The sequence below is a fragment of the Gracilinanus agilis genome, chromosome 5 (assembly GCF_016433145.1).
Source record: "Gracilinanus agilis isolate LMUSP501 chromosome 5, AgileGrace, whole genome shotgun sequence".
NCBI classification, from domain to species: Eukaryota; Metazoa; Chordata; class Mammalia; order Didelphimorphia; family Didelphidae; genus Gracilinanus; species Gracilinanus agilis.
In genome coordinates this window covers 4,173,725-4,200,368 of record NC_058134.1, presented here as the reverse complement: position 1 = coordinate 4,200,368, position 26,644 = coordinate 4,173,725, and the positions used below count along the sequence as shown (strand labels likewise).

Genomic DNA, 26,644 nt, shown 5'->3' with positions numbered 1-26,644 from the left:
TAATGTTTAAAAAGGAATCTACGTCAACCCTCCCCCCCAAACTTTTCTCAAAAGACCTTAAACCAGGGTGACAGACTCCATCCCTGCAGAACTGTCAATCATTCTAAATAGCTTAAGATGTGTCCCATGGGTTAAAATATTTCCAAATTAGAGAAGATGTACACAATTCTTCATCCTGCCAAAATTTAAATAGCATTTAATGTTAATGTTAATACATCCTTTTTTCTTTCTAGGCAAGATACAGAAAATATCTATCAGTTCAATTTTAAAGTGTGAAGTGTTTCTGCTAAATGCAGGGCATACTTTGGTCCAAGCAATTTTGAATAATGATTTGGGGAAGAAGAATAAGAGAAAGGATTTTGCATCAAGTATGTTAACTGGAAGTAAACTGTCTCGTTTCTAAATGTTCTTTTGAGTGAGTTCCTGAAAAGGGGGATGCTGATGATGACGATGGGGAGGATGCAGGACTCGGGTTATAATAAGGCAAAAGAAAAACCATCTGAATGCAAATAATGGAAAAACCCATGGAATAAGGTGGAGTACCTCTGGACAGCAAGAGGGGCTGCCTGGATATCTGGGTACCTGAAGTGAGCTCGAGGCTTTGTTCTCTAACACGCTCATCTCCATCTACTGGTGCCCTTGGAAATTTGTCGGCAGAACCTCCCGCTGGGCTCGCCCCCCACATAACTTGGTATTCCTCTCTTCAGAATTAACTAATTATGCTCTAATCAATAGTGTAGCTCCCGATTTTACAATGTAAATCAGATAAGGGAGATGATGGCTGGGGGAGGTCAATCTCATTTTCTTTACAGAGCCCAGCGGAACCAGCCTTATCAGGGGGCCTCCAGAAAGCCTGTTTTCATAGAGAAAGAAGCCATGCAAAACATGGGAGTCCCCACGGGAAGGCCGCACACAGTCACTCACAAAGAGCTGACTCAGGCAGAGTATTTTTAAAAAATAAGCAAAAACCAAGGAGTGACTCCAAACCTGCCCCCCCAGCCTGGAGTAGCCGCAAAAGCTGCCACGCCCAGCATTCATCATGGAATCTTTAAACAGCTTCAGAAACTGGGAAAAACCCCACTGAGGCGCAAGCCTGGCAGGGGGGAGAGCCCGGAGCCCCTTGGCATTAGGAATCTCTCTGAATGGCTCTGGGAGAAAAGACTGTCCAAATAAAAACTAGACAAATTATGTTAAAGCAGTGATTTGTCTTTATTATTAAATGAGGACAAAGAGTGACCACACTGAGTAAGCATCGGCAGGTCATGCTGGGAAAGCCCCAGAGGGCGACTCTCGGGCCTGGGGATGGACAGATGGGCTAAGCTCTGACAAAAGAAGCCCCCACGGAGGAAGGAGCCAGCCAGCGCAGCCACCCTCGGTCACTGCACCATCTTCTGACTGGCCTGCGCAGGAGTGGGAGCTCTCGGGCAAAGGCAACAACTCCCCAATTAGATGGGCACCTGCATGGCTATTCTAGGTGCTTCCCGAAGGAGATGGCAGCCCAAAGGCCCCACATGCGGTGGCCAGTGGTCAGTGGCTAGTCATTCCTTTGCCTCTGTGGGGCATGAGAATATCGGAGGCCTTGAAGGCCATGCCACCATGGCCAGGGGAACCAGACCCTTCCCAGGGCCACTGAAGGACCAGCCCAAGAGGCTGTTCCCAGAAGCTGCAGAAGGCATGGCTTTCTGGGGGCCCCAGCGTGGGGCCGGACAAAAGGAGGCGCCGCAGGCTCCGGTCCTTCTCTCCTTGCCTGAGTGGGGGTAAGCACATATTCATGTTCCCTGTGAGTGGCTGTTGAGCCTGTGACAGACAAGGTCAATTTTAAGTGTGGAAAACAGGAGCGTTTTTAGGAGAGGCCCTTAGGAAGGCCTCCCTGCCCAGCTCACGCGCTGCGGACTGCCTATCAGATGCGGTGGGCCTCCTCCCCTGTCCGGGCGACAAGCTGGGGATGGTTCTGACCCGCAGAGGGGCACCAGGGCCCCGGGAGAGGTCTTCAAGCGGCCAGAGCCATCTCTGCTCCTCAGGCGGTGAATTCAGGGAAGTGCTATTTGGAAGTGTCTAGCAGAGTCCCTATGGACACGTGGGGGCTTTGAGACTACATTACCCATGATTCCAATGGGTTTCCGGTCTTAGGGCATGGGGACGTCAAAGGTCCCCACGCAGGGGGCAGCTTAAATTCAGAGGAGGGCCTAGAGGAGCTCTTTTGGTTTTCCTGAAGGGCTGGCTGACGTATGAGAGGGACAAGATGGGCTCCGGCGGTAAATTTAAAAGTTAGTCAGGCGCGGTCATATATATTTTACCAACATGACCATGGCTTTAATTAAACTACTTATTTCTCTTATTATATATGTCTTTATCATTTTGAATCTTAACAATTATGGCGACCACGAAGGGATGTGAGGCAGCAGTCTGTACTGGCGGGCTCGAGGTTCGGCAGAGAACAGAAACGGAGGAAGGGAGATCAGGTCAGGACCCAGGAAGATCAGCGGCAGAGGACACTGGCTGGGCACCGGCATTTTGGGTTTAAAGCCAGAAGCGGCCCAAGATGGGTCGGGCTCAGCTTGCTGGTTGAGTCCCATGGGAGGCAAAAACATGCTGTTGCTTTTAGCAAAAGCATGGCGAGCATTGTTCAAAGTGCTGAGCAAGATGGCCAAAAGGCAGGCATGGCTCTAAATGCTCTCTTTAGGCTATCTGGAAAATTGAGAATTCTTAATCCAAACTTCGTATGGTTGCCATAATTGTTAAGATTAAAAATGATAAAGACAATGTATGATTCTTAGAAGGAAATGTATGTTATAATCAATAACGTTAAGTTTAAATTCTTTTGAGAATAATTTCAGGATAAGGATCTTGCCATCTCCCCAGAATCCAGACGATGGACCTCTTTGGTGAAGGCACCAAAAAGATGCCTAAAGACCCTTCACTGGACCATGAAGATCAAAATTGAACTTTGGGGTACAGTTGATTGAACTATGGGGAGTTGAAATCGAGTTGAATGTACTGTTTTGAATGTACACTAATATGCCAATAGGGGACTGCCCCCAAATTGGTTTTTTGTCAATGCGGCTAGTTTATCCATTTGTTCATCTATTTCTTTTATCCCCCAAATTCCTAAAATTTAGAAGTTGTCTATGTTTACAGATCCAGCGAAGAAAAAGGGTCAATCTTTTTTTGCTGGATCTCGAGGGGAAATGTTTGTTTTGAATTCAGGGAAGTGCTATTTGGAAGTGTCTAGCAGAGTCCCTATGGACACGTGGGGGCTTTGAGACTACATTACCCATGATTCCAATGGGTTTCCAGTCTTAGGGCATGGGGATGTCAAAGGTCCCCATGCAGGGGGCAGCTTAAATTCAGAGGAGGGCCTAGAGGAGCTCTCTTGGTTTTCCTGAAGGGCTGGCTGACGTACGAGAGGGACAAGATGGGCTCCGGCGGTAAATTTAAAAGTTAGTCAGGCGCAGTCATATGGCCAACATGATGACCATGGCTTTAATTAAACTACTAATTTCTCTTATTATATGTGTCTTTATCATTTTTAATCTTAACAGCGGGCGAGAGGCCTCAGCTCTGCTTTCCCTACTCCTGGGTCAGGACACCGGCCTGGGGACGGTCTCCAACGAGGAGACAAAAAGGACGAGTTTGTGCTCTGCTCTGCACGATCCGCCTTCCCCAGACGCTCCGGACACGGCGTTCTCTCAGCGCACACACCGCTGGACGTACAAACGTGACTTTTATTGAACATCTCGGCCACACATGGTCTACTCAGAGAGCCAGACTAGTGAGCACACAGCATCTTTTATTGGCATTCCCCCTCCATCACCGAGAACATTCTCGTTGCTTTTTCAAAGTTTAATTCATTTCCACCCCAACCACTACCATCAAACAGGAGTTTCCACGAGGAATTTTGCTGCCATTTACAAGTATTTCAGCAAAAAGTCTTCCAAGTCCGTTCGGGCTGGAGCCATTTCTGCAGATGACTCTACATTTGGATCAGAACCAAGTGTCATGTGTCCTGTGATCTCCCAGGGAAGGCCCGGATACTGCTGGAGACCCTGGAGCTGGCCCCAGGGCCCTCGGGACCGGCTGTGGATCTGCTACTTTCACTACGAATGGGTCAGGGGGAACAAAGTGGGTCTGAACCCGGGGCTCAGGGAGACAGCAAAGACTAACAAGAAAGGCCCCGGCTAGGTGAGACGTGTTCATGCTAAGAGGCCGAGGCTCGGCCATGCGACAAGCCCCGGAGGGGGAGGCCGGCAGCCTCTGTTCTGTGGCGGCGCCGAGGGGCGGCCCGGCATCTAGTCCCACCGAGGGTCCCTCTTCACAAGTCCCAGTGCCGCACAGCATCGCTCGCCACAGGCCCCAGGGAAAGACGTTACTGAAAAGGACGATTCTGGCAAGACATTATCCAGCATGTCCAACAAGGCGCCATCAAGGGTTTGGGGTTCGTGCCAAAAGAGACAGAAAGGAGGAGGGCAGCCCTGGCCCGGCCCGGCCGCGGCAGGACTAGAGACAGAGAAGCCAAGAGAGCTGTCCTTTAGGGCCTCCTAAGGGAGGCTTCTAAGAGGGGGCTCCGGGACGGCCTCCGAGGACGCGTGGTGCACAGCTGGCTCTCATGAAGGGCATCTACACAGTAAAGCGATAAGAAAAGAGCATTAACATTCGGAGATGACAAGGCCCAGGGCCGGCCTCGGGGCAGCCAGCATGCACCCGCTCCTGCCTGCCTGCCGGGCGCCCACACAGCGCACGGACGTCACGGGACATGCAGCATGCAGGAAGCCGCCGCTGACCTTCTCCCGAACGCCAACGCTCTACGCGCGGCCTCCATCCCTGGCCAAGCAGGGACTAAGTCCGCCTCAGTGACATTCACTCGTGTTTCTGCTTCTTATTTTACGAGTAAATTGTGGCCCATTTCTAGGTGGCAGGAAGCTATCACTGGCGCCCGGCCCAGAGGGCATCAACAGGAAGTTGGTGCTGCCCCAGCACCGCCAAACACCGGACATGGCTTCAGAGCGCCGGGAGACGTGTTTAATGCTTCTCGTTTCCATTAAGAAAAAGAAAGTGAAAAGTGGCAGCGTCACAGCTCAGGAGGCCCCAAGAAGAGACACTTTCCCAGAACCCAGAAGGAAAAAGCAGGCACGTACCTGGGGGGCGGGAGGGGGACAACCTTAACGCATGAGCTCTTCAGAGACACCAGGGAGCTGTTAAGTGAACCCGGGAACTCGGAGCATTTGTGCTCTACGTGCCCCCTTTCTTCCAGCCCAGAGCATCCCGGGGCGTTCTGAGCGAGGCCGTGCAGGCCGAGAAAGAAGCGAGCCCAGGAGGGGCCTCGAGCCCCTTCCTGACTTCGCTGACCAACTCCCCCAAAACACAATTAAATCTGGCTTCCCGTGTGCAGTGGTGCTTGCACTTGGCTAGGGAAAGCCTGGAGTTTGGAGGAACACATGCGAGGAAAACCAGCCTCCCAAGCTTGCTGGGAGAAAAGCCGTTAAACCTCCGTTCCTGACAGCTCCAGTCGCCCTCCTCCGTAGGACATGAAGGAGGGGACCCTCCCCATGGGGGATCCACAGGGATCGACTGACCGCAAGATGGCGGGGCCTGACTCCCATGCCTCGGGGAAGCACAGAATTAAAGTCCACTCGGGAGACGCAAAACTAGATTTTCTGAAGAAAAGTTTCAATGGAGAGAATCCTCCCAAAGGGTTGATCCGTAGCTGAGTCAGGGTCACACTTCCAAACAACACATATTTCACTTGGTACTATTTTGTGAGATATTTTTAAGGCTGAATTTAGAAAATGAAGACATTTTTCTGAATGAATATTTTCCAATTTATAATTATCTGCACATCAGTTGCAAAAGTTAGAACAGGAAATCTTGAACAAACTATCCCAGCAGGCCCCTAGCACAGTGCTAGGCACACGGGAGACAGCTGATAATGACTGACTCCAGGACTCACCAAAAGGACTTTTACAGTCGCTTCTGCCCACCTCGGGCATCTTGGGTCCAAGGGCTTGTTCTGGTCACTGAGCTCAGCGGCCCCGAGTTACGACAATCTCACAGAGGGGGCGAATGCACTTTTCCTACATTGGGGTTGGCTCGGCAGGCGATGGGAAACGTCCTGTCTTGGCCAGACGGCTCCAGGCCGGCGGCGCACACGCCTTGTTTCACAGAAGCCCCAAAGGGAGGCATCAGAAGGCACTTCTGCCTCCGGCCCGACCCACCAGCGCACACGTCTGGGCCATTTCTAGATTAGAAACGAGTCCCCGAACCCACGTCTCACGTCCGGGAAACGTCCCCTCTGTGTGAGAAAGGGAGCCTCGTCACATGCTGATGGAAAGCCAAGACGCGGAGCCGGGACGGCGCTGCTCCCGCCCCAAATGGTCACCCGGCAGCGTGGACTTCTGGGAGAGGTGGCGGAAGGTGCGCTGCGGCCACGGCTGCCCGGCTGCTCCTGGGCCTCCAGCAGGACAGACCGACTGACTCGACAGAAAGTCAGAAAAGAGGAGGCCCGGCCGGCCCCGGAGCTCCCGAGGCTTCTCGCCACATCGACGGCCCCTTTATCTGACGGACGCCAAGGAAGGCGAAAGGCCTCGGCTCGCCTGCCTGGACGCCAGCAGACAGCTCTGGGGTCAGTCCTTCGGTCTGGGACGGCTGTGAGCCATCACCGACAACGGTCGGCTGGAGCACGGCCCCGTCCCCCTCTCGCTGACCCTCATCGAGGCGGGGAGGCAGGCGTTGTCACCGTCTCCCCTTTACAGATGAAGAAACTGAGGCAAAGGGGCAGGGACCGGCCCTGGTTCACCCAGGCCCAGCGCCATCCCCGACTCTTAGCCCGGGCATTTCCAAAGAAAATCGGAGGCAAAGCGAATGACCAAATGGATGTGAAAGAGCCCCATGGCCTTGGACAAGGAGGATCCCGTTTCCTCCTCCGCTCCAACGGGAGCGTCGCCCACACTTGCAGCTTCTCTTTCCATCAGAGAGGAGGCCTCGGAGGGCTGCCGTCTTCGAGGAGAGAAACGGAGCCCTCGCAGACAGGGCAGTCCGGGCAAAGTCCAGGCCTGACCCAAAGTGGGCCCCAGGCACGACCCCCGAACCCATCAGAAGTTGTCACGTGGCCGGGAGGTCAGAGGCCCCCGAGCAGCCGAGCCCGTCCCGCCACATGTCAGGAGACGAAGCGCCGGATTGTGGGCACAACGGCCGGAGGGAGGAAAAGATGGCGCATCTCAGGCCAGGCCCGCGCCTGCTGAAGCCTTTGGGAGCGCTGGGCAGCTCTGGACAAAGACCACGAAGCGGCCGGCCTCGAGGGAGTGAGTCTGCGCATCCCCTCACGCACAGGCTGGTACCGAGGCGGGCACCGCGCACAGGCCGGCTCACACAGCGGGCGTCTGGACTCGGAAACCCGGCGAGGAATCAAAAGGAAACAGACCTAAAACCAGCGGCTCCGCCGGCAGCAGGCACCCGAGCACAAATGGCGGAGGCGGCCCAAGCCGTCGGGCCCCAAAGCCCAGGATCCTGTCAGCGAGGCTGGCCTGGAGAGCTCGGCGGGGCCCCAGGGAAGGAAGAGGACGACGGCAGGCCCCGAGGCCCTTGTGGGGAAGACGGGGGTCTGGCCAGGCGCCCAGGCCGGTGCCAGGGCTGGGCTTACAGGGTGAAGCTCCCACGAACACCCCCTTTGTCAGATGAAGCACCCACGACGTCCCCACTCAGTGCTTAAGTAAGAGGATTCACAAGTCCCTCACGAGAGCTCCGGAGGCCTGCAGAGTGGAGGAGGCGCTCCCTGGAGGCAGTCTGTGCTGGGGGCTTCCCGTGGACGTCGAGACCTGCAGCCAAGCCGGGCCAAGCCGGACCTCGGCGGAGCAGCTCGCAGGCCAGGCCGGCCAGACCGGGCTTGGTCTCCTTCCTGTATCCCCCACTTTCACTCTCTACCCCGTAAAGAAAGGCTGCTGACGGCACTTATCATCGGCCAGCACGACATTACTTTTTAACTCTCGCCTCCGTGTCATCTCGCACAGGGTTAAAGCACTTCCCGGGGGGCCCCGACACACGAGGGGGTGCAACGTCAGCAGGGGGCCCCGGCGGCCCCGGCACAGGCTCCCTCCTGGGCGGACCCTGGCCTCGGCGCACGGGCGGCCAGTGGCCAGGCATTCCACCAGCTCATTTCCAGAGAGAAGTGCTGCATCCCACCTCCTGGGAAAAGGCCTTCGAGGCTCCATCCTAGGCACCTTCGCCAGCTTCTCTCCGCTTTCCTCAGAGCACACGGCCTTCCTCCGGGATGTCTCTGGGAGGCTCCTTGAGGTCTGCGGCCCGGCGTGGCGGCCTGCCCACAGCAGGGGCGGCTTCTTGTCGCCAAAGAACCTGCCAACAATTCCGGGGTCCCCGGGCCCAGGGGACGGCCTCCAGGACGGGGAGCCTCGGAGCGGCCATGGTGAAAGCACGTGAACGAGGACGGAGATGAGGGAGCCGGGACGAGCGGGAAGAAGAGTGAGAAGAAGCTGGGCCCGCCACGACTCGATCGCGCACACAGGAAGCGGCAGCCTCCGAGCCTCTGAAGGCCCCTCTCCATCGCCGGGAGGGTCCCCACAGCGACGCCTCCCCCCCCCCCCGGGGAGACGCCGTGGCGGAGCGGCTCAGGGTGCTACAGACGGACGGATGGACGGCCGGCTCCCCCGGTGTCTTACACAGAAACGGCTTTTAGAGGCCCTCCCAGAGGGGACGAGCCCGAGGCAGGCTCTGATGGGCCATTTCTCCGTCTCTCCTTCCCTGCATTAGCCGAGCTGGATCCCTGCAGCGGAGCGAGAGAAAGCGTGTCGCCCCGAGACGAGCTGAGGCAGAAGGACGGCCCTGCCTGGCTCGTCCTCACTCAGCTCAGCGCTGCCACGGCTCTGGATCGACACAACAAAACACACGAATCAGCCCAACAAACTGCTTCCAAGAAGAGCTTTTTTGTCCTAAAATCCACACCGAGCGGCTAAGTAAACGGCAGATGGATACAGACAAACCCCAAACCCTCGGCATTCCTGGCTGTGGGGGTCGTGCCCGGCTTCTGCCTCAGACTCTGGGGGTTGCTAGGGTTGGCCACCCCACGGAGGGCAGGGCCAGCTTCCCAGAGTCCCTGGCACCCTTCCGGGGAGCAGCCCCCCTGTGGACCCAAGGTGGGGGGTCTGGCCCTGAGGCCCCGGGCCCTGCCCATCTGCTTCCTCCTGAAGAGCACGGACAGACCGACGTCTCTGTGCCTGTAGCCAGTGGCAGAACCAGAACTCTGTGTGTTCTGGGGTCCATCTAAGGGTTCTGGGGCCCAGCGAAGCTCCTTAGACCGCAAAGGCCCGAGTCAGGAAGAAGAAAACGCAGGCACCACAATCGGTTTCCAGTGACGAGAGCCACCACGGCGGACAAAGCCAGGAGATTCGCACGCAGGCCCGCCGGGCGAGTCTGGGGCTGCCCAGAGCGCTGCCGGGATGGTGTGACTCCTAGAAGCCACGCCGGAAGGTGGACGGCAGCTGCCCGAAGCTCCAGGGACGGCGGCACCCAGAGCGGCTCCCCGAGGCAGGGCCCGGCTCTTTAGAAACACCCGCCGTTCATGAGTCACTGACAACGAGCATGGCTTGAGGAGGGGGCTCGAAAGTCAGGGCTCAACTCTTCAGTTTCTTCTAATTCAGATAAAAAAAGGTTTCAGAGAGATTGGTACAAGCCCCTTCCTAGGCTTGAAAACGCCTCATCCTAGTACGAGAGCTGCAGACAGGGATAGCGTTTAACAAATAAAGCGAGAAGCAGCAAGCAGAGCCCCAGGGGCACGAGCGGAGCCCCCCTAACATTGGGCACGAACAACGAGGGCCATAAATAAAAGGGTGTCTGTGGTGAAGAGGCCCAAGTCCGAGGCCACCAAAAAGTCTTGTAGGAAGGGCAAGCGGGGGTCGGGCGTCCTTCGCTGCCAGCGAGGGGCTGCGAGAGCGTCCTGAGCACCAAAGATGTCCTCCGTCAGGGGCGCCCCATCAAAGAGCGAGCGTCCTGCCGACTTAGAAAACCGCGTCTTGACGACATCTCTGCTCTTCTCCAGTTGATCCCATTTTCCCCAAAGGCACTTTAATCCGGCCCTCGTGCCCTCTGCCCCCTCGGCCCCCACCAGTTAAGTCACCGCTCTAGAATCCGCCAACACCCCAACAGAAAACCTGAGAGCAAGAGCTTGTTGTGACGATCCAAAAAGCAATCCATTAATAAGCTGACGCTAAGCACCTCCTAGGCGTGAGGCAGAGGGCCTGGCAAAGGGGAGGCCAGAACCCCAAATGTAACAATTCCGACTTCCAGCAGAATATAGGGGAGGCCCTTCCGGGGTGTGCTCTGCACCCCAACTCGCAGGAGAACTGGCAGATGGCCCCACCCAGGGAGGTGACAATGAGACGGACTAGTGAAGTGGATGAGTGTCTAAACCGAGGATGTCTGGGTCAAGAGAACAAGAATCGAGGATTAAAGAAGCCAGGCTCAGGAGAAGAAACGGAATAAGTGGAAAATGAACTGCCAAAGGATAAAAGCACACAAACCCAGAGAGCGGACGAGAGAATTCTCTCCAACACCCAAAGAACAAAAATAAGAAAAGCTGGACTCCTATCAAGTTCCTTCTGTGATCTGACCATGATTTTAAGCCTGATGCCAGAGAATCAAACAGAGAAAGGAGAGACCAATCACCGTGATGAACATCATGGATGAAAAAATGTTAATATTCATCAAAATCCTCAATATTATGTAAAGACAGTACCCAGTGACCACCGCGAATTTGTATCAGACATACACGGTCGGTTCAACATGAGGAAAACGACAAACCTAACAGAAGATGAATAACAAGGACAAAAATCAGATGTCACGATTTAGGAAAAGTTGTTGACAAAAGAAAATATCTTCTGTCAAAAACATGAGAAAACAAAAAAATAAATGGACTTCCTGGAACAATATGCTAAGTAGGGTCTATCTAAAACCAAAATCCACCATTATATGTAACGGGGATTCTTTAAAAAATAAATAAATAAATAAAATCAACGTCTATCAGTAAAAGCCTGCCTTCTCCCCTTCCCCATCCCTCCTCCTCCACCTCCCAATGGAAAGAAAACGAAAACAAAAGGCCCAACACGCACACACACATCGGTCCTCCTCTCCGGGCTCCACAAGCCACACGCCATCGTCCTCCGCTCAGCTGCTAGAGCGAGCGCTCACTCTCTCGTCTTCACTGCGCTCTCTTCCTACTTGGATTCTTGGACTCCCATTTTCCTGGGAAGCTGGAATTTTGCGTTTCTTTCAGGAGGTGACCGAAGAGACTGTTTCTCCCCGGCCTTCTGATCCCAAGAGATCTTGGCCGTTTTCTTTGAGATTTCTTGAAATGAGATGTTGGCTGTTTATTTTTTTGCCTCTGACTTTCACGTGAGCACTTTCAGGCTCTCCAGTGGTCCTTACGTCAACTCTCAATTGGTTTCTATAATGAATATACATTTTCTTCTCTTTTTTTCAATCTTCGGACTTTTTCTTGATGTCTCACAAAGGCATAATTTCATCTAATTTCTAGAGAGCTCACTGCTTCGTCAAAGGTTCATACTTATTGTGTCATGCTCTGAATTCACTTTCCAGTTCTTTCTTATATGCTTCTACTTATTTTTCCAATGTTTTTCTCTTGTGCTCTCGGTTCATTTATTAAAAAAAAAACAAAAAAAAAAAAAAAAACTTTTTTTTTAAAACTTTTCAAACACACTTTTTCCTCCTTCTTATGCAGGTGTTCTCATGGAACTTTATGCCCAAGCTTTTTCTTGGTTGGCAAGTTACTGAGTCATTCCCCTTTTCTGGGTTTGTCTTCGGTGTCCTCGACACTCGGATACTTTTTTATGGTGGGATTCTTTCTACTTGTTGGATCGCACCATTGTTTTGAGCCTGCCTCCTCCCTTTAGACTGTATCAGCTCTTGCACAGGTCTACAGGTCGGGCCCTTTAGGAGGGAATGTCTGGGCTGATCCTACTGCTGTTTCTTGAGGTCGAGTGTCGCTTTATTCGGAGACCTCAGGGTACGGCTCAGGCGGAGAATCTACAACTTTTCCGTATTAACAAAGCGGTCTAACAGTTCCTGACCTGCTTCTGGGTGGGTTTGCTCCATTTGGAGTTTGGTTCCGTGTAACAGAGCTAGAGGTTCCCACTATGGTCTGGGATTCATACCCAGAACTCAGACAGGCTGGAAGCCGGAACAAGACCGCACTCTGCTTCTGGCGTCCTCGTCCCATAGCTGCTTCCTGTTCCTAGAAAGGCCTTTTCAGTAAGATCAGAAGTAAAGCAAGAATGCCCACTGGCATCACGACGATTTGATAAAGTAGAATAAATGCTACACGTAGGAGTCTTGCAGATAATGATGGTTTAAAGAACCCTTTGGTGTCAATTAAAAATGAATCGAATGGGGGATATCTAGGTGGCTCTGTGGATTGAGAGATGGGAGGTCCTGGGTTCAAATCCTAGTTGTGTGACCCTGGGCAAATCACTTACCCCCCCCCCCCCATTGCCTAGCCCTTACCACTCTTTTGCCTTGGAACAATGCACAGTATTAATTCTAAGATGGAAGGTAAGAGTTTTGCTGTTTTTTTTTAATGAATTGAATGCAGTAGGATGTAAAATAAATACATGATTTATAAAAAACCCAACTGTGAGGGATACAGAAATTCTAAGGCAAAATAATGTAACCAAAGGTTAGTAAAATACTTAAGCATCTACCTACCAAGACACACATCAGAACTATCTAAGCAGAAATCTAAAATAGTCTTTACAGAAACAAGACAGGCTTAAATATTAATGAGGAGAAATTGCTCATGTGAAGGAAGAGCCAATCAAATCATAATCATAATATCACCTAAATTAATTATCTTATTCAGAGCCAAGCCAACCAAATCTCCGAAGAATTAGAAACATTGTTCTGGAGGAACAAAATAGTAAGCATTTCATGGGAGATAATGAAAAAAAGAAGGCCGTGGAGAGGAAGGGAACTTCCAAGGAGCAAAAATCACCAAAACAAAAGGTCAGTCGGGCATACGAAAAGCCCAGGGAAGGCTCAAACCTCTTTCCAGCTGATAGGCGAAAGGAAGGCGAGGAAGACGGCAGCTGGACAGAGCCAAGTTGGTCACGTGGAGACCACACAAGCGTCATTCCGAGGACGAAGGCACCGCGCCGGCCTTTTGACAGTGTATAATGCAGAGATCTGGTGACACGGACACAGTCTCCCTGCACAGGTGCCCACGGCCACGGGACGGCTCAAGAGGGGCTGCGGGGTTCATCTGTCCGTGGGTCCCCTCGTGTCTGCTTGCCCTCTCGTGGCGTTTTCCTCTGATAAACTTACAATGTTAATGTGCTAGTGGGATAAGATGGTCTGCTCTCCAGGCACCAGGCCACCAGATTTCATGCCAAAGTCTTTGGGGAGAAAATGTCAATCGTTCATTTTACTGTACTATATTAGTTTGCATAAATCTACCATATTAGATTCAATAGGCACTTAGTAAGCGCTCACTGTGTACCAGACAGAAGGGCCCAGTTCTCAAGGAATGCACCATCTACGCACGTGTACATCACGAATGATGAGGCCGATAACAAACCTCTCCCGAAGCAACCTATAACCTAATTATGTACATCTCTGTCCTGTAGGGGGGCGTGTAGAAATCACGTACCCCTCTGGGCTCCTACATGGGCGCTGAGAGATTGCTAAAAAATGGTTATTTTACCTTGAGATATGTCCAGTCTCCGGTCTAACTATTCTTGACTCGGAAAAGCACGGGCATTTTCTGAGTTATTTTTGTTTATTCATTCATTCATTTATCCATGATACTCACTTTTCTAAGCTTTGAGTTACAAGTTCTCTCCTTCCCTCCAGGCCCTCCACTCACTGAGAAAGTAGATTCTATCCTGTCACACATTTCCACGCAGCCACGTGCGAAAACCAAAGCAAGAAGAAGTAAGGAAGCCCCCTGCGGGCCAGACTCAGAGTTCACCAGATTCTGCCGGTCGTTTCCTCGCTGACTCTCCGGGCCCTTCCGTTCCTCTTCTTGTCCTCCTGCTGCCGCGGCCATGGCTAGGACTTAACGCTTTAAGAAAGACTCGTCCGTTCTCGTGCTTCCCAGTATCCCAAAGGTGCGGGACGTTGTGTCTCAAAAGCCTTTTCTGCAGATATTGCTACGATCTATCACGGATGCATGTGCTCAGCATTCCTGGTAAAAGGTGACCACCTGGTCCCGGCACGTGGTCTTGGACGAGTCCCTGCCATCTCCTTGCAGTGTTTTATTTAAAATGTTTTCATCAATATTCAGGAGTAGGCGGGTTTCTTTCTCGTTTTTTATCTGTATCATTTCTGTATTAAGGATTATAGTGGGACCTAACTTTTCAAATATATACTATTACATAGTATTAGAACTAATTGTTTTAAATGTTTAGTAGAATTCTCTTGTAAATCCCTCTGGTTCTGAGGATTTTTTTTTCCTTAAGGAGCTTATTTATGGCTTGATCAACTTATTTTCAAAGAGAGGGTTATTTAAATATTCTATTTCCTCTTCTGTGAATCTGGGTAATTTATACTTATATAAACATTCACTTTATTTAAATTGATGGTTTTATTGACATGAGACAGGGCAAAATAGCTCCTAATGATTGCTTTAATTTCATTTTTGCTTCTTTTCATTTTTGATCCTGATTTGGTTTTCTTCTTCTTTTTCTTTTTAATCTAACTAACCAATGATTTATCTCCTTTAATGACTTTTCCGTAAAACCAGCTCCTAGCTTTTATTTGTTATTTCAATGGATTTTTTACTTTCAATTTTATTAATCTGATCTTTGATTTTCAGGACTTCTATTTTGAAATTTGATTAGAGATTTTTAGTTTGTTCCTAGTTCATTGATCTCTTCTTTCTCCCTTTTATTGATGTGTGCATTTAGAAATATAAAATATCACCTCAATTCTGCTCCAGCTACATCAAATTGTAGTATACTGGCTCATTGTCCTCTCTACTGTTTCTATGGTTTGTTCTTGCACTCATCTTTTAGGATTAGCTTATTCAGTTTTCAACTAATTTTTTATCTCTATTTTCACAACCCTTTACTGAATATAAATTTTATTGCATTGTTGTCCCAGAAGGGTGAATTTCTATTTCTGCTTTTCTGCATTTGGCGATGAGGTTTTCATGACCTAATAGTGGTTCTGTGTGCAGCTAAGAGAAAGGTTTTCTCCTTCCTGTTCCCATTCGATTTCCTCTAGACGTCTCTCCTGTCTTACGTTTCCTAAAATTCTACTTGTCTCCTTAACGTCTTTCCTATTGACTTTATGATTTAATGTATCTCACTCTGAGCTGGGGAAGCTGAAGTCTCCCACTAAGAGAGTTTTATTGTCCATTTTCTTCTGTAACTCATTTCGTTTCTCCTTTAGGAATCTGGATGCTGTGCCCTCCGGCGTACGTGCCGAGCATCGGCTCCTGCGCTCTGGCTGTGCTCCTGCGCTCTGGCTGTGCTCGTGACAGCTCAGACCTCGGCTGGAGCCCGGCAGGCTCTGTTTAGCCCCTTCTTTTCACTGGGCGTCTCTTGTAAACAGCAGGTTGTTGGATCCCGGCTTCTAGGGGGGCTCCAACCTCAAATTCTTGAAGTCTCTCCCGCTCTGAGATCCCTCTGCTTTCCTGGAAATGCCAGCAACGTGGCAAACAGGATGAGGAAGGTCTCCCCTCTCCTGGCTCCAGCCACTTGCAGGGAGTCTTGGGATGTCCCCCCAGACACGGAGGCCCTGCTGCATTCTTTTTAGAAACTGGACAGGATTGCAAAAATATATTTTCACAAAATCTGCTCTCAACACTGTGGGGTCTCCACCACGATTGAAAATGAAAATCTAATGCACGGCGGGACGCCCAAACCACATTTTCAGTGACGATCTTTCTCCCGACATCCTTCTTCACGTCATAAAACCTAACTTTCTATCTCAGAACCAATACTAAGGATTTGTTCCAAAGCAGAAATGCGCTAAGGGCTAGGCAAGAGGGATCAAATGACTTGTTCTGAAAGTACTAGAGGCCAGATTTGAACTCAGGACCTCCCACCTAACTGCACTGAACCACCAGCTACTTCCTTCACCCCAACATTCTTCTAAAAACACTCATTTTAAAAACTAATTTTTTGAAAAACATTCCTATTTCTCTCCCCTGCTCCCCCAGCAGCCATTCCATGGAATAAAGACTTTTAAAAGAAAAGAAATACAAGTATTTTGTTGAAATTAAATGTCTGACACTCTGCATTTTCTGGATTCCTCAGTGCCAAGCTGGAGGCTTTCCAGTTAGTCCATTTTCCTCACCATCATTTACACGTACGTTCAGTGCACGGGCAGAGCTGCGGCAGGAGAGGGCTTCTGGGGCCCGGCCAGCCCCCCTTGTCAGTGCCACAGAGCGGAACTGAAGCCCGCCGGGCAATCGGTGCCCCCGAGGATGCGGGGGGCTCTCCCTGAGGACGCGGCACCCTTCTCCGCGCCTGAGCAGCCAACCAGGCGGTGGTGGCGGCCACGCAAGGGCGGCATCCTGTACCCCAACATGCCAGGAGAGGGAAAGGCAGGCAAGAGGAACCTGGCTGGAGGCGGCAGAAGCTCCAAAAGGGGCGCGAAGCAAAGGGCTCCTCGTCAGAAATAAGGGGGCGGAGGAGGCCTGCTGGCCCTTCCGAGATGTCCCGGGGCGACACGAGGAAGCAGACAGGAAGGGCTCGAGGAGAGGCGGCCTGGCTGCCACGGACGTGCCCGGGGACACGCGAGGCGTCTGCCAGAACTGGACGACAAGGGCCGCCGGGGCTGGGCCGAGCCTCGGCAGAGCTGACACACAAGAAAGAGGGTTCGAGGGCTGCGAGGGGACAGCAGAGACTCGAGGCTGCTGAGGAGTCAGGGAGAGCAGAGAGCGCGCCCCAAACAGGGCTGGAAGCCAAGGCCGCCGAGGCCATGGAGAGCAGCTAACAAGCCCACGAGAGCCTGGGCCAAAGGGGTCGAGGCTATTCGGGGCCGCCAACAGGGAGAGGCGGGGTGCACCCCCATTCCTCTGACTGCTCCCTTCCCAACGGAGCCGGGACCCTCACACAGACGCCCCCTCCCCATCCCCGCGCCCGCTGCTCACCGTCCCGTCCTCTCCCCCAGAGCTCCCCCTGGACAAACGGCCCTTCGCCGGGGCTTCCAGGGCCATGGAAAGACCTTCTCGTTGATCCTGAGGCTTGGAGAAGTCCTAAAATCAGACGTGCGCCTGCCAACAGGGAGGCCGAGGGCTGCTGCCGAGGCCGGGCGAGGGGATGGACCAGCGGGGGGAGACCGTGGAAGGTCCTGGGAAGCCCAAAGCCGCAGGGATGGAGGGGAGGGAGGCAGAGAGGCGCTGAGAAGGCCACCGGAGAGGGGAGGGGGACACGCTGACCATGAAGGGAGAGAGCAGAGCGGCTCGGATGCCCGAAAGACGCCGGAGGAACCCGGGGCAGAATTCGAAGCTTGGAGGCCATGAAAAAGGATCCCGCACAACGTCACTGTGGAGATGAGCGACCAGGAACGGAGGAGGTCCGGCACGAAAGCACAGAGGAAACCCTGAGGGAAACCACGGCGACTGGGCCAAAGGCCGGCCCGGGACTGCGTCCAGGCAAGTCGTCCGATGCTGGGGGGAGGGGGCCGGCCCCATTTCCTCCAGGAGACGCCCCCTCGTCACCACAGAGCGGAAATGTAGCCCGCCAGGCGATCGGTGCCCCCAGTGCAAAGCGGGGCTCCGTGGGTCCAACCAGCTACAGCCGAGGGATCCGGAGACGAGGCCCTTCACTCCTCCTCGGTGCCATTCAGCGCCGCGTGCAGGCCCAGGAACCCGCTCCGGCTTGCTTGCTTTAAGCCGGCTCTCCACATGAACACAGCAGGGAGGCCCCCTGCCGGGCCGACCACAGAGGGTCTCCGGCGAAGCCCCCGGCGGCTGCTCGGCGACATCTGGGATTCTGGGGAACTGGGCCCGGGGCGCCATCAGCCTCTGGCCCTCGGCTTCCTTTTCCACAACAAACTGGTCCAGAAACGTGGTGCCTCAGTGGTGGAGGGGATGGACGGGCCCATCTCCAGCCTCCTCCTCGCCCCAGACGGCCCGAGAGCCAGGCCGGAGGGGCTCCTGGGGGCATCCCCCCACCCGGGACAGTCGGTGACTGGGAGGGTGCCCAGGCCGGCAGCCCGCTCTCACGTCATGGAAGACGGATCTCATCGGGCGGCTCTCTGGGGCTGCATTTCCTGAAGATCCCGGAGCCGAGAGCGGCCTGTGCGGCGCCCCCTTGATGCCCGCGATGGAGACGTCTGCCCCGAGATGGGGCTCGCTCCTAGCCGCCCCGCCAGCTGTGAGGGCCGGCTCGGCACTGACCCCCTCGCTCTGGAGATCACCGCCGGGCGTTAGAGAAGCCACACGCTGTGACCGCCGCTTCTCTGAAACGTGAAGGCGTCTGCGGATGGGGGGGCCCTGGGGTGCGGATGGCTGAGGACAGGGGCCCCGGGGTGCAGATGACTGAGGACGGGGGCCCGGGGTGCGGATGGGCGGGCACAGCCAAACACAGACTGTGGCCCCCGGAGCCAGGGCGGCGCCTAAAAGAGTTCTCTTGAAGTGGGGTCGCCCACGTGCCAGCCGCCGTAAGGAGACAAGAAGCGACCGTCGCTCGTCTCAATTCCAATTCCAGAAGGCCCGGCGGGCTGCGGCCCAGCAAAGACTCTTCTGGCGTGAGAACTGGGCGGCCATCCAGACCAGAGGGGACAAACATGGCAGCACGAGACCATCCAGAAGGCGCTCCGTGCCCGGCCCTCGAGGCACGAAACGAGGACGAAGAGCTCGGAGGGCTTTTCTCGCTCTTCTGCCGGTCGGTCCCTCGATGGCGCTCGGCTCCTAGACGCTTCCAGAGACGAGCAGGGACGGTCGTCTGTGTGTTATGTCCAGGGCCGGCCAGAGATGAGGCCCGCTGGACAGACTGGACGAAGCACCCTGGCCAGTGCAGGGGGAAGCGGCTCCACCTTTGAGGCGGAGAACACCCCAGACCCCAAATGTCCCAGCACCATCTGGGCACCCCGACGGTCAGGAGTGGGGCCGCCACGGCCTCCAGGGTCCATGTCAAAATTAACGCACAGCAGCCGAAGCCAAAACCCACCACCAAGGCTCGTGGCACAGGACCACACGGACACGAGTGGAACACAGGGGAGACCTGGGCAGATGGACGGAGGCGGCAAAGGCCAAGAGAAGGGGCACGGGGGATCCTGGGTTCACATGCAGACTGACACCTCCCAACTCACAGCACCCCACTTGTCTGCCCTCAGCACGCTGGCCTTGGAACCGAGAGTCCTGCAGAAGGCAAGAGATTCCCCCCCGCCAGGGGAACCACTACAGCAGGGCATGGAGGAGAGAGAACATTCTGGGCATCCTGGGACCAAGGGGGCCTGTGCCACTGGCCGACAGACACATGCGGAAGGTGGAAGGCAGGTCAGGAAGGACCTGGAAGTGCCAGGGATGACCACGGAGAGGGGAGCCCCTAGGAGTCACCACGGCCCTGGGCTCTCCTCTGACCAAAGGCCGAACGGGACACCAGCGCCACTATGGGGAAAGATTCCAGGAAACAAGAGGATGAGGGAGGGTCGCTGCCTGCTCCCCCCATCCTCATCCCTGGAGAGGAAGAGGTGCCAGGGCCAGACTCTTCCCCTGCCACAATGCCCAAGACCAGGAAGCCCACCATCTGGGAAGAACCAAAAGGCCCTCAGCCCCCCGGCACTGAGGTAAGGAATCAGGCCCGGCGGAGCCCCTATTCCTAACAGGAGCCTCTTCTGATGCCTTCTTTTTGTCTAGGGCCGCTGGCAGTGCCATGGGGCACAGAGCACTGGAGAGCCAAGTTCAAATCCAGCCTCATTTTACTAGCTGTGTGACCCCGAGGGAGTCACTAAACCTGTTTGCCTCCATTTCCTTAACTGTAAAATGAGCAGCACCTCTGCCTTCCCAGGGCTGTTGTCAGAACTGATTGTAAGTCTGTCTCCAACTGCAGCCACCTCGAGGCATCCATATCTGCTGCATCAAACATCTCTTTTTGTCTCTAAACCCTCACCTTCGGTCTTGAGGCAGAAGAGCGGAAAGAGCCAGGCAGCAGGGGTGCAGTTCTGGTCTGGGGCCACCCAGCTGGGAAGCATCTGAGGCCACAGTTGAACCCGGGACCCCGCGTGCCAGCCTGGCTCTCTAGGCACTGAGCCCTGCCGTGGCCCCCATCTTACACCCTTTGCAAACATTTTCTGCACTTACGTCCCTTCTCAAACCCTAAAGCCAATGCTTGGAACTCAGGGAAGCTTTTGTCTTCCTTCCCCACTGGAGACCGTGCCTTTGGGGGGACTCGAGCTCCAGCCACTCAGGAACGAGGAGTCGAGAGGGAAAAGGCTCGGAGCCCTGATCGGGGTCCTTCTCAAAACAGAAGCTGTGAGCCTGACGGGGCGGGGAAGCCGAGGGCCGGCGCGTCTGACCCAGAGCTGGACGTGTCATCCCAGAGCTGCATCGGCAGTTTCCAAGAAAATGCCACAGGAAGAAAGAGAACTGCCGAGGACGAAGGGCCGGAGAGGAAACGGACACTCCCTAGAAGACTTCTTCAGAAAATGATGTCCGGAGAATTCTGTGCTCCCCATCCGTCTGCACATCGTTTTCTGAGAGGCCTCTTGTGCGAGGCACAAAGATGAGCGCAGAAAAGGGTGCGGCGAGCTTCTTCTCAGCTGTGAGCTCCTCCCCTGGCATCTGCCGCTTTCAAAGAGCTGAGGGAGCCCCTTCCTGGCTGCCATGACAGAAGCCTCGGCCCCTGGAAAGCCGAGAAGTGCCCCTCATGTCACAGCAGACACTGATGTGGGATGCATGGCCAGGATCCCCGTCTCGGGGGGCTCCAGCCACTTCGTCTTACCCACGCTTGCCCAACAGGACTCGGCAGAATAAGGGGCGCTACCTGGGGGGTCTCTCAGCTCACGTGGGAAGGTCCCCCAGGGCTGGGAGGAGCCTCTGGTAAGGCTGCTGGCTCCTAAGTGCTGCCTGAGGGCATCCCCCCGTTTGGCAAGCACAGATGCGGCGGTCGGAAGCCCCTCCGGCCCTGAGGCCTGAAGCACACTTCTGCGTGTCCGAGGGCATGTTGTCCCGAAGCTCCTCTTCTCATTCCTCCCCAGGCTCTGAATGCATGAGGCACGCATGGAATAAAACGAAATAAATAAAAGGGCCTGAGCAGGGAGCCAGAGGAAGGGAGCCTCGGAGGGGAGCCCCCAGAGAAGAGAGAGAGCGTTCAATGACAAGTCTGATCCCTGAGGAAACAGGAAGCCCCCGGGCACGAGGAGCGCAGGGTGGAGCGAGCACAGAACGGCCCGGGGACCGGGGCCCGTGGGAGCTCGGGAGAGAACCGGAGCCTGGTGGCCAGGCGTGGGGCAGGGCGAGTAAGTGGGCACGACGTGGAGACAGACCTGCTGCGGAGGCGAGGCCTGACGAGGCTGAAGAGAGAGCAAGAAGAAGGGGCTGCGGGCTGGCCCGGAAGACAAGGGCGCCCCCAAGGACGAGGGCAGAGACGGGCGGGAAGGAGAAAAGGGAAACGAGAGCGGAGGCCGGGCTGGAGGAGAGGGGCGGGCACAGGAGCGGCGCTCAGCTCCCCCTCCGAGAAGCGGGCAGAGAAGGTCCGTGGGCTGTTCTCATGGGACAAAGTGGAATGGACGGGCACAGACCACCGCGCCCCGCTGCTGGCCGCTGGCTTTTCTAGGCAAGATCATGGACTGGTTTGCATTTCCTTCTCCAGCGGACTCCGGGGTCCGGGAAGCGTCCCAGGCCAGATGGACGGAAGCTCGGCTCTTCCTGGCTCCAGGCCTGGCACCCAGCATGGAGCTGCCTTGCTGGCCAGAGCTGGAGGTGGGCCCAAAGGCCTGCTTCTGCGGGCTCTGCTCAGGGAGAGTCCGTGAGGATGTGGCGCGGGGACGAGATGTGCCCGGTGCCAGGCCGAGGGGGCCCACGGCTCCGAGGGAAGGAGCAGACGTGCGGAGGAGGGAGGAGGACCAGAAGGCGTCCGGGGGTGAAGCAGCGCCAGCAGGTCGCAGTGAGGACCCAGTCTGAGACAGGCCCGATGAGGGCCTTGGGGAGAGCTTTTGGAGCCTAGCAGTGTCCTCTGGGACGAGGCCAGAAGACTTTGAGCCACGGCTGGACCTGGCAGGCCCAAAGGTCACCACGTGGGCCCTCCACCACCCCCCAGGGACAACGCGATGTGCCCAGGGGCCCGAGCCTCGGGTGCCCTCGCTGAAAAAGGAGGGAAAACGAGCCGGCGTGGACAGCTGCCAGTGGCCCTGGCCTGGAAGAGCACGAACCCCAAAACGGGGGCTGCTGAGGAGAAGTGGCAGGAGGCTCTGGACGTGGCGCTGGGAGCCTGGGCAATCCGCCCAGAGGAGGAGGCCGCTAGAGGACGGAGCCACCCAGGAGGAGGGGGGAAGCAGGCCTGGGACAAGGGGCAGGAGGAGGAGGGAGGGACATGACGCTTGTCTCCAGGCATTGGCTGGTTCCGTTGGGCTCTAAAGAACTGAGCCAAGAACGACAGACTCAAGTTGGCACCCCAATCCCAAAAAAGCCGACGTAAGCCGAGGCCCTGAAGAATTCCCACAGACAGCTGTCCACGTGGGCAGGCTGCCTCCAGAGGCGGGTCGGCTGTGTGCAGGCTGGCGTGCAGGGCTCAGCCTCGATGGCCCGAGCCTCTTCCCCCCCCCAGAACCTGACTGTCCGGTCCGTACAGATCGACCCTCCGTCCAGGCCGTCTGGAGGTGCCTGGAGGAAGGCACACGAGGGCGCTTCGCCTGCTGTCCCTATTTGCGCCACCAGAGCATCTGCCTAAGAGACAATTCCAGGACAAGATTTGGCTTTGCCTGCAAGAGCTCCCGAAGAGCCGCTTTGGGCCTCGGGGTGCCAGAATCCACGGGGGCGTGATTTGTGTCTGGTCCAAGTTCTGGAAAAGCCTTTGAGGGGGGGCGCACACAGCGCCCGGGCAGGTGCTCTGGCGTGCAGCAGGCCCAGGGCTGGCCTCGGCATCACAAGAAGGGGCCGGCGCTGTGTCCGGCTTAGGGCCGGCACTGTGTCCGGCTTGGGGCCAGTGACCGGATGGTTGAATGGCCGAGATAGAGCCTGCCTACACAGGCCGTTGATCCACAAGTTCAGTCAGGGCCCGCCGTGGCCAGGCCTCAGGAAGCTTCCGTTCTGCCAGGGACAGCCCAGACGGTCACAATGGGGCGACATGACCAGTGGTCCAAGCCAATAGACTCCATGTTGTGCCCACTTACTCGCCCAAAGTGGCCACTGCCAGACGGGCTCGGGCCCTCGGCCCCTCTCTGGGGACTTCACTTGGGACGCAGCATCTTGAAGGTTTCGGGTCTGGCCGCCACCAAAGAACGGAGGAAGGCCCTGGTGCGGGCACACGGGGGCACGTCGGAGGGGGCAGCGCCGCTCCCCTAAAACGTCCCTCAAGTACAGCGGAAGAGCAATACAAAGACTGCGGGCCCGACCAAGACCTTTCCACAGAAAAGACGCCGCAGGGGCCGGCCGCCCAGAGCACTTCCCAGGAGCACCTTCCCCTTCAATGGCTCCCCTCACAGAACCCCCAAAGGGGGACGGTGGGGGTCATAACAGGGAAAACTGAAGAACTGTCCAGAGGGCTCTGGTTGGGGCAGTGGCCATCTGCTCAGTCGGGGACGGATAAAAAGCTCTGACCAAATGGTGGCCTCGCACCCCAAAGCCTCAGGCTTTCTGAATGCTCCCGGCCGGGCCTGGGAGACGGCCGAGGTCACTCACGACTTCTTCACTGGCTTTATCAAATCCCAGAAAAGCAGCTCAGAAAGGTCTCGCCTCAGAGGCCGGCCCGGGTCCCCCAAGGTCCCTGTGTGCTCCGCCTCCTAGAGCAGATGAGAGCCTAGAACCCAGGACTTCCTGCCTGCCTGTGAGGCCTCGGTTCAGGGCAGCTGACCCCCAGCCCCGGCCAAAGCAGCCAAAGGATCCCGAATCTACTGGGCCAGACTCGCCAGCCTGGGGCGGAGCCACCATTAGACAGAGCGGAGCCCCAGCGCTCTCCTTCGGGGCCCGGAAAGGAAGCTGCTGTGGGTGCTGCTCCCCGAGGAGGCCAAGGCCTGGGCCTGCCACACTGGCGCGGCCCCAGGCACAGCAGGCTCTGTTCCCAACAATAACCCTGTCGGCGGAGGGGCAGAAGTACAAGGATTCACGGCGGAGGCTCGGGGAAAGGAGGCTGAGTGACCCGCTGTTCCCCGGCCTAGCAAGGCAGGCCCAGGCTCCCGGAGGAACACTGTCGACTCTTGGGCCCCTGGGGGTGGAGAAAGGCCCCAGGCATGATGGCCTCTAAAATGCCAGCTGGGGGGGACGCCAGAGTCCCAGGGGCTCCCAGGGCCGGGGCCATCTTCTCTCCTTTCTAAACGGCTAAGGGGGAAGGCACTTGGCACAGACTAATCCATCTGGGTCTCACAAAAGCCTGGGGAGCTTGTTGCTCCCATGATTCCCATTTCACAGCTGAGGAAACTGAGGCTAAGCCACCTTTTCAGGAGGGCCGAGAACTCGAGGCTTCCTGATCCTGAGCCGGGCCAGTGGCCTGGCCTTGATGCCAGCCTGGGGGTGGGCACCAGGGAACCAGCTCGCCCTGGCACAGAAGGGGAGGGGAAAAGAAGGGAGAACAAAAACCAAAGTCCCTCCAGGCCACCTTTTCAGCTTTCTTTGTTTCAGAAGAAAGAAGCATAAACACGCGTGTGGTGATGGGCTCCCCCAGACCCCCCAGGAGGCAGGGCCTCCGCTCCCCTACAAGCCGGGCCCTGCCCCGACAGTCAGACTCCAGGAGAGAAGAGCAAGCGGAAGCGGAGCCCCCCCGAGCCTACCTGACGAGGTTCTCGTTGTCGCCGGTGCCCTTGCAGGTGGCGCACTCGGTGCGAAGGTCTTCGGACTTGGGTTTCTTCTGGAGCACGGACTGCCTCTGCCGCCGCTCCCGAGGAACCCTCTCCTGCCGGCCGGGGAAGGGGAGACAGAGAGCAAAGGTGAAGCAGCCCACCAGCTGTTTCCCAACCAGCGCGTACCTTTGTAGGAAAAGGAACTGTTCCCCACCTCAGGCTTCTCCTCTTCAGGGACGAAGCTTCTCTTGCGGCCTCGGGTTCTCTGAAAGCAAACAAAAAGCCCGTCAGAACTCGGGAGCCGCTCCGAAGCAACCTAGGCAGAGGAAGGAGCCCGAGGCATGGCGGCCCACACAAGGACGGGACAAGACGGGACGGTCTGGTGGCTCGAGGGCCGCAGCCTCCCCCTCTGATGGACGTCAGGCTGCGGGAGCCATGAGGAAGGCCGGGCCCGATCCGGTAAGCCCAGAGGCAGCACCTCAGCCAGGGCCTCAAAGGGAGCAGAGCCGAGAGCAGCAGGGCCTGGACCTCCCGGGTCTCCGGACACTCTGCATGCAGCTGCTCGCCCCCTCCGCTCTCCCCCTGATGGCTCTTCCTAACCTTCTCCCCTTCCTCCTGGAGCATCCTGGGGCTCTCGGTCCCCCACTCTCCAAACAAGGCAATGGCTCCCCGTCACTCCAGAACCAGCTGTCCAGCCGGGGCTCAAAGTCCTTCAGAACCTGGCCCACCCCCATCTCTCCGGTCTCTGGGGTCACTCATCCAGGCCTCAGCACCCTCTGATTTTGGTGGGGCCCCCCTCTGCCCAATGTGGCCCTGAGGCAGGCAGGAGACGTGCCAGTTCTCGGGGGACCCCGATAACCCATCAACTCACTAATCGAATCTGCAAGGCTGACCTAGGCTTTGATTTTGGCATCACAGCCTCGAATGCCAAATCAGTGGCATTTGATCCCCATCTTAGCTGCCCCTTCCAGGCATGCTATGGCTACCATTTCCCAGCATCGCCATCAAGCCTCTCGAATGGGCTTCGTCCATATTCTCCCTTAAGGAAATGGGCAAGAAGCAAAGGCAGACGAGGGGTTAGCGCTGTGGCAGGGCCAGCCATAAAGGAGAATTTCTCTTACGTCCACCAATGTCAACTCTCAGAGACGTCAGCTGCACAGAACGGGGAAGTTGGGGGTTGGTGCTGAGCACCAGGTCTGGAGGCAGGGAGCCACGAGTTCGAGTCCGGTCTCAGACACTGCCTGGGGGTGCAACCCTGGGCCAACCACACTCCCTGTCTGCTCGGGGCACTCATCCGTACAATAGGCCGGACAAGGACTGGACGCTCACTCTGGGGTCTTTCCCAAGAAAACCCTGAACGAGGTCACCAACGAGCTGAGCCAGACTAAAATGACCAACCACAGAGGCTGCAGCACACACTGTCTGCTCTGGGGATGACCAGAGGGAGAGGCCCCAGGCACACTGTTCTGACAGAGCAGGAAACTAAGGCCACAGAGAGGGTGTCACCAACCCAGGCCCATCCTCCTGCCCTTGGGGCCATAGCGTGGGAGCTCTTCAAGGGCAGGGACCATCTCTCTCCTTGGATCAGGCTTTCCAGAGCTCGTTCCAGTGTACCTGGCTGACGCGGGCACAAGTGGTACAAGGTAGAACTCAAACTTGGCTCCTCTGATTCCTGCTCCCTCTGGTAAGGAGAGTTGTAGCTCATTCTCTGACCATCATTTTTCCAGCTTAGCCTCGG

The 26,644-nt window shown here is 55.8% G+C and overlaps 1 protein-coding gene across 3 annotated transcripts in view; it reads right to left on the bottom strand.

Moving 5' to 3' along the window:
- Nucleotides 1–26,644, bottom strand: part of PHF14 (PHD finger protein 14) — a 122,460-nt gene that overhangs the window by 44,503 nt on the left and 51,313 nt on the right. For all 3 annotated transcript variants that reach the window (XM_044679450.1, XM_044679449.1, XM_044679448.1), the window contains exons 15-16: nucleotides 25,121–25,171; nucleotides 24,898–25,019 (exon numbers count right to left, since the gene is read on the bottom strand). In XM_044679450.1, coding sequence (XP_044535385.1) covers nucleotides 24,898–25,019; nucleotides 25,121–25,171 — 173 coding nt within the window. The remainder of the gene's footprint in view (nucleotides 1–24,897; nucleotides 25,020–25,120; nucleotides 25,172–26,644) is intronic.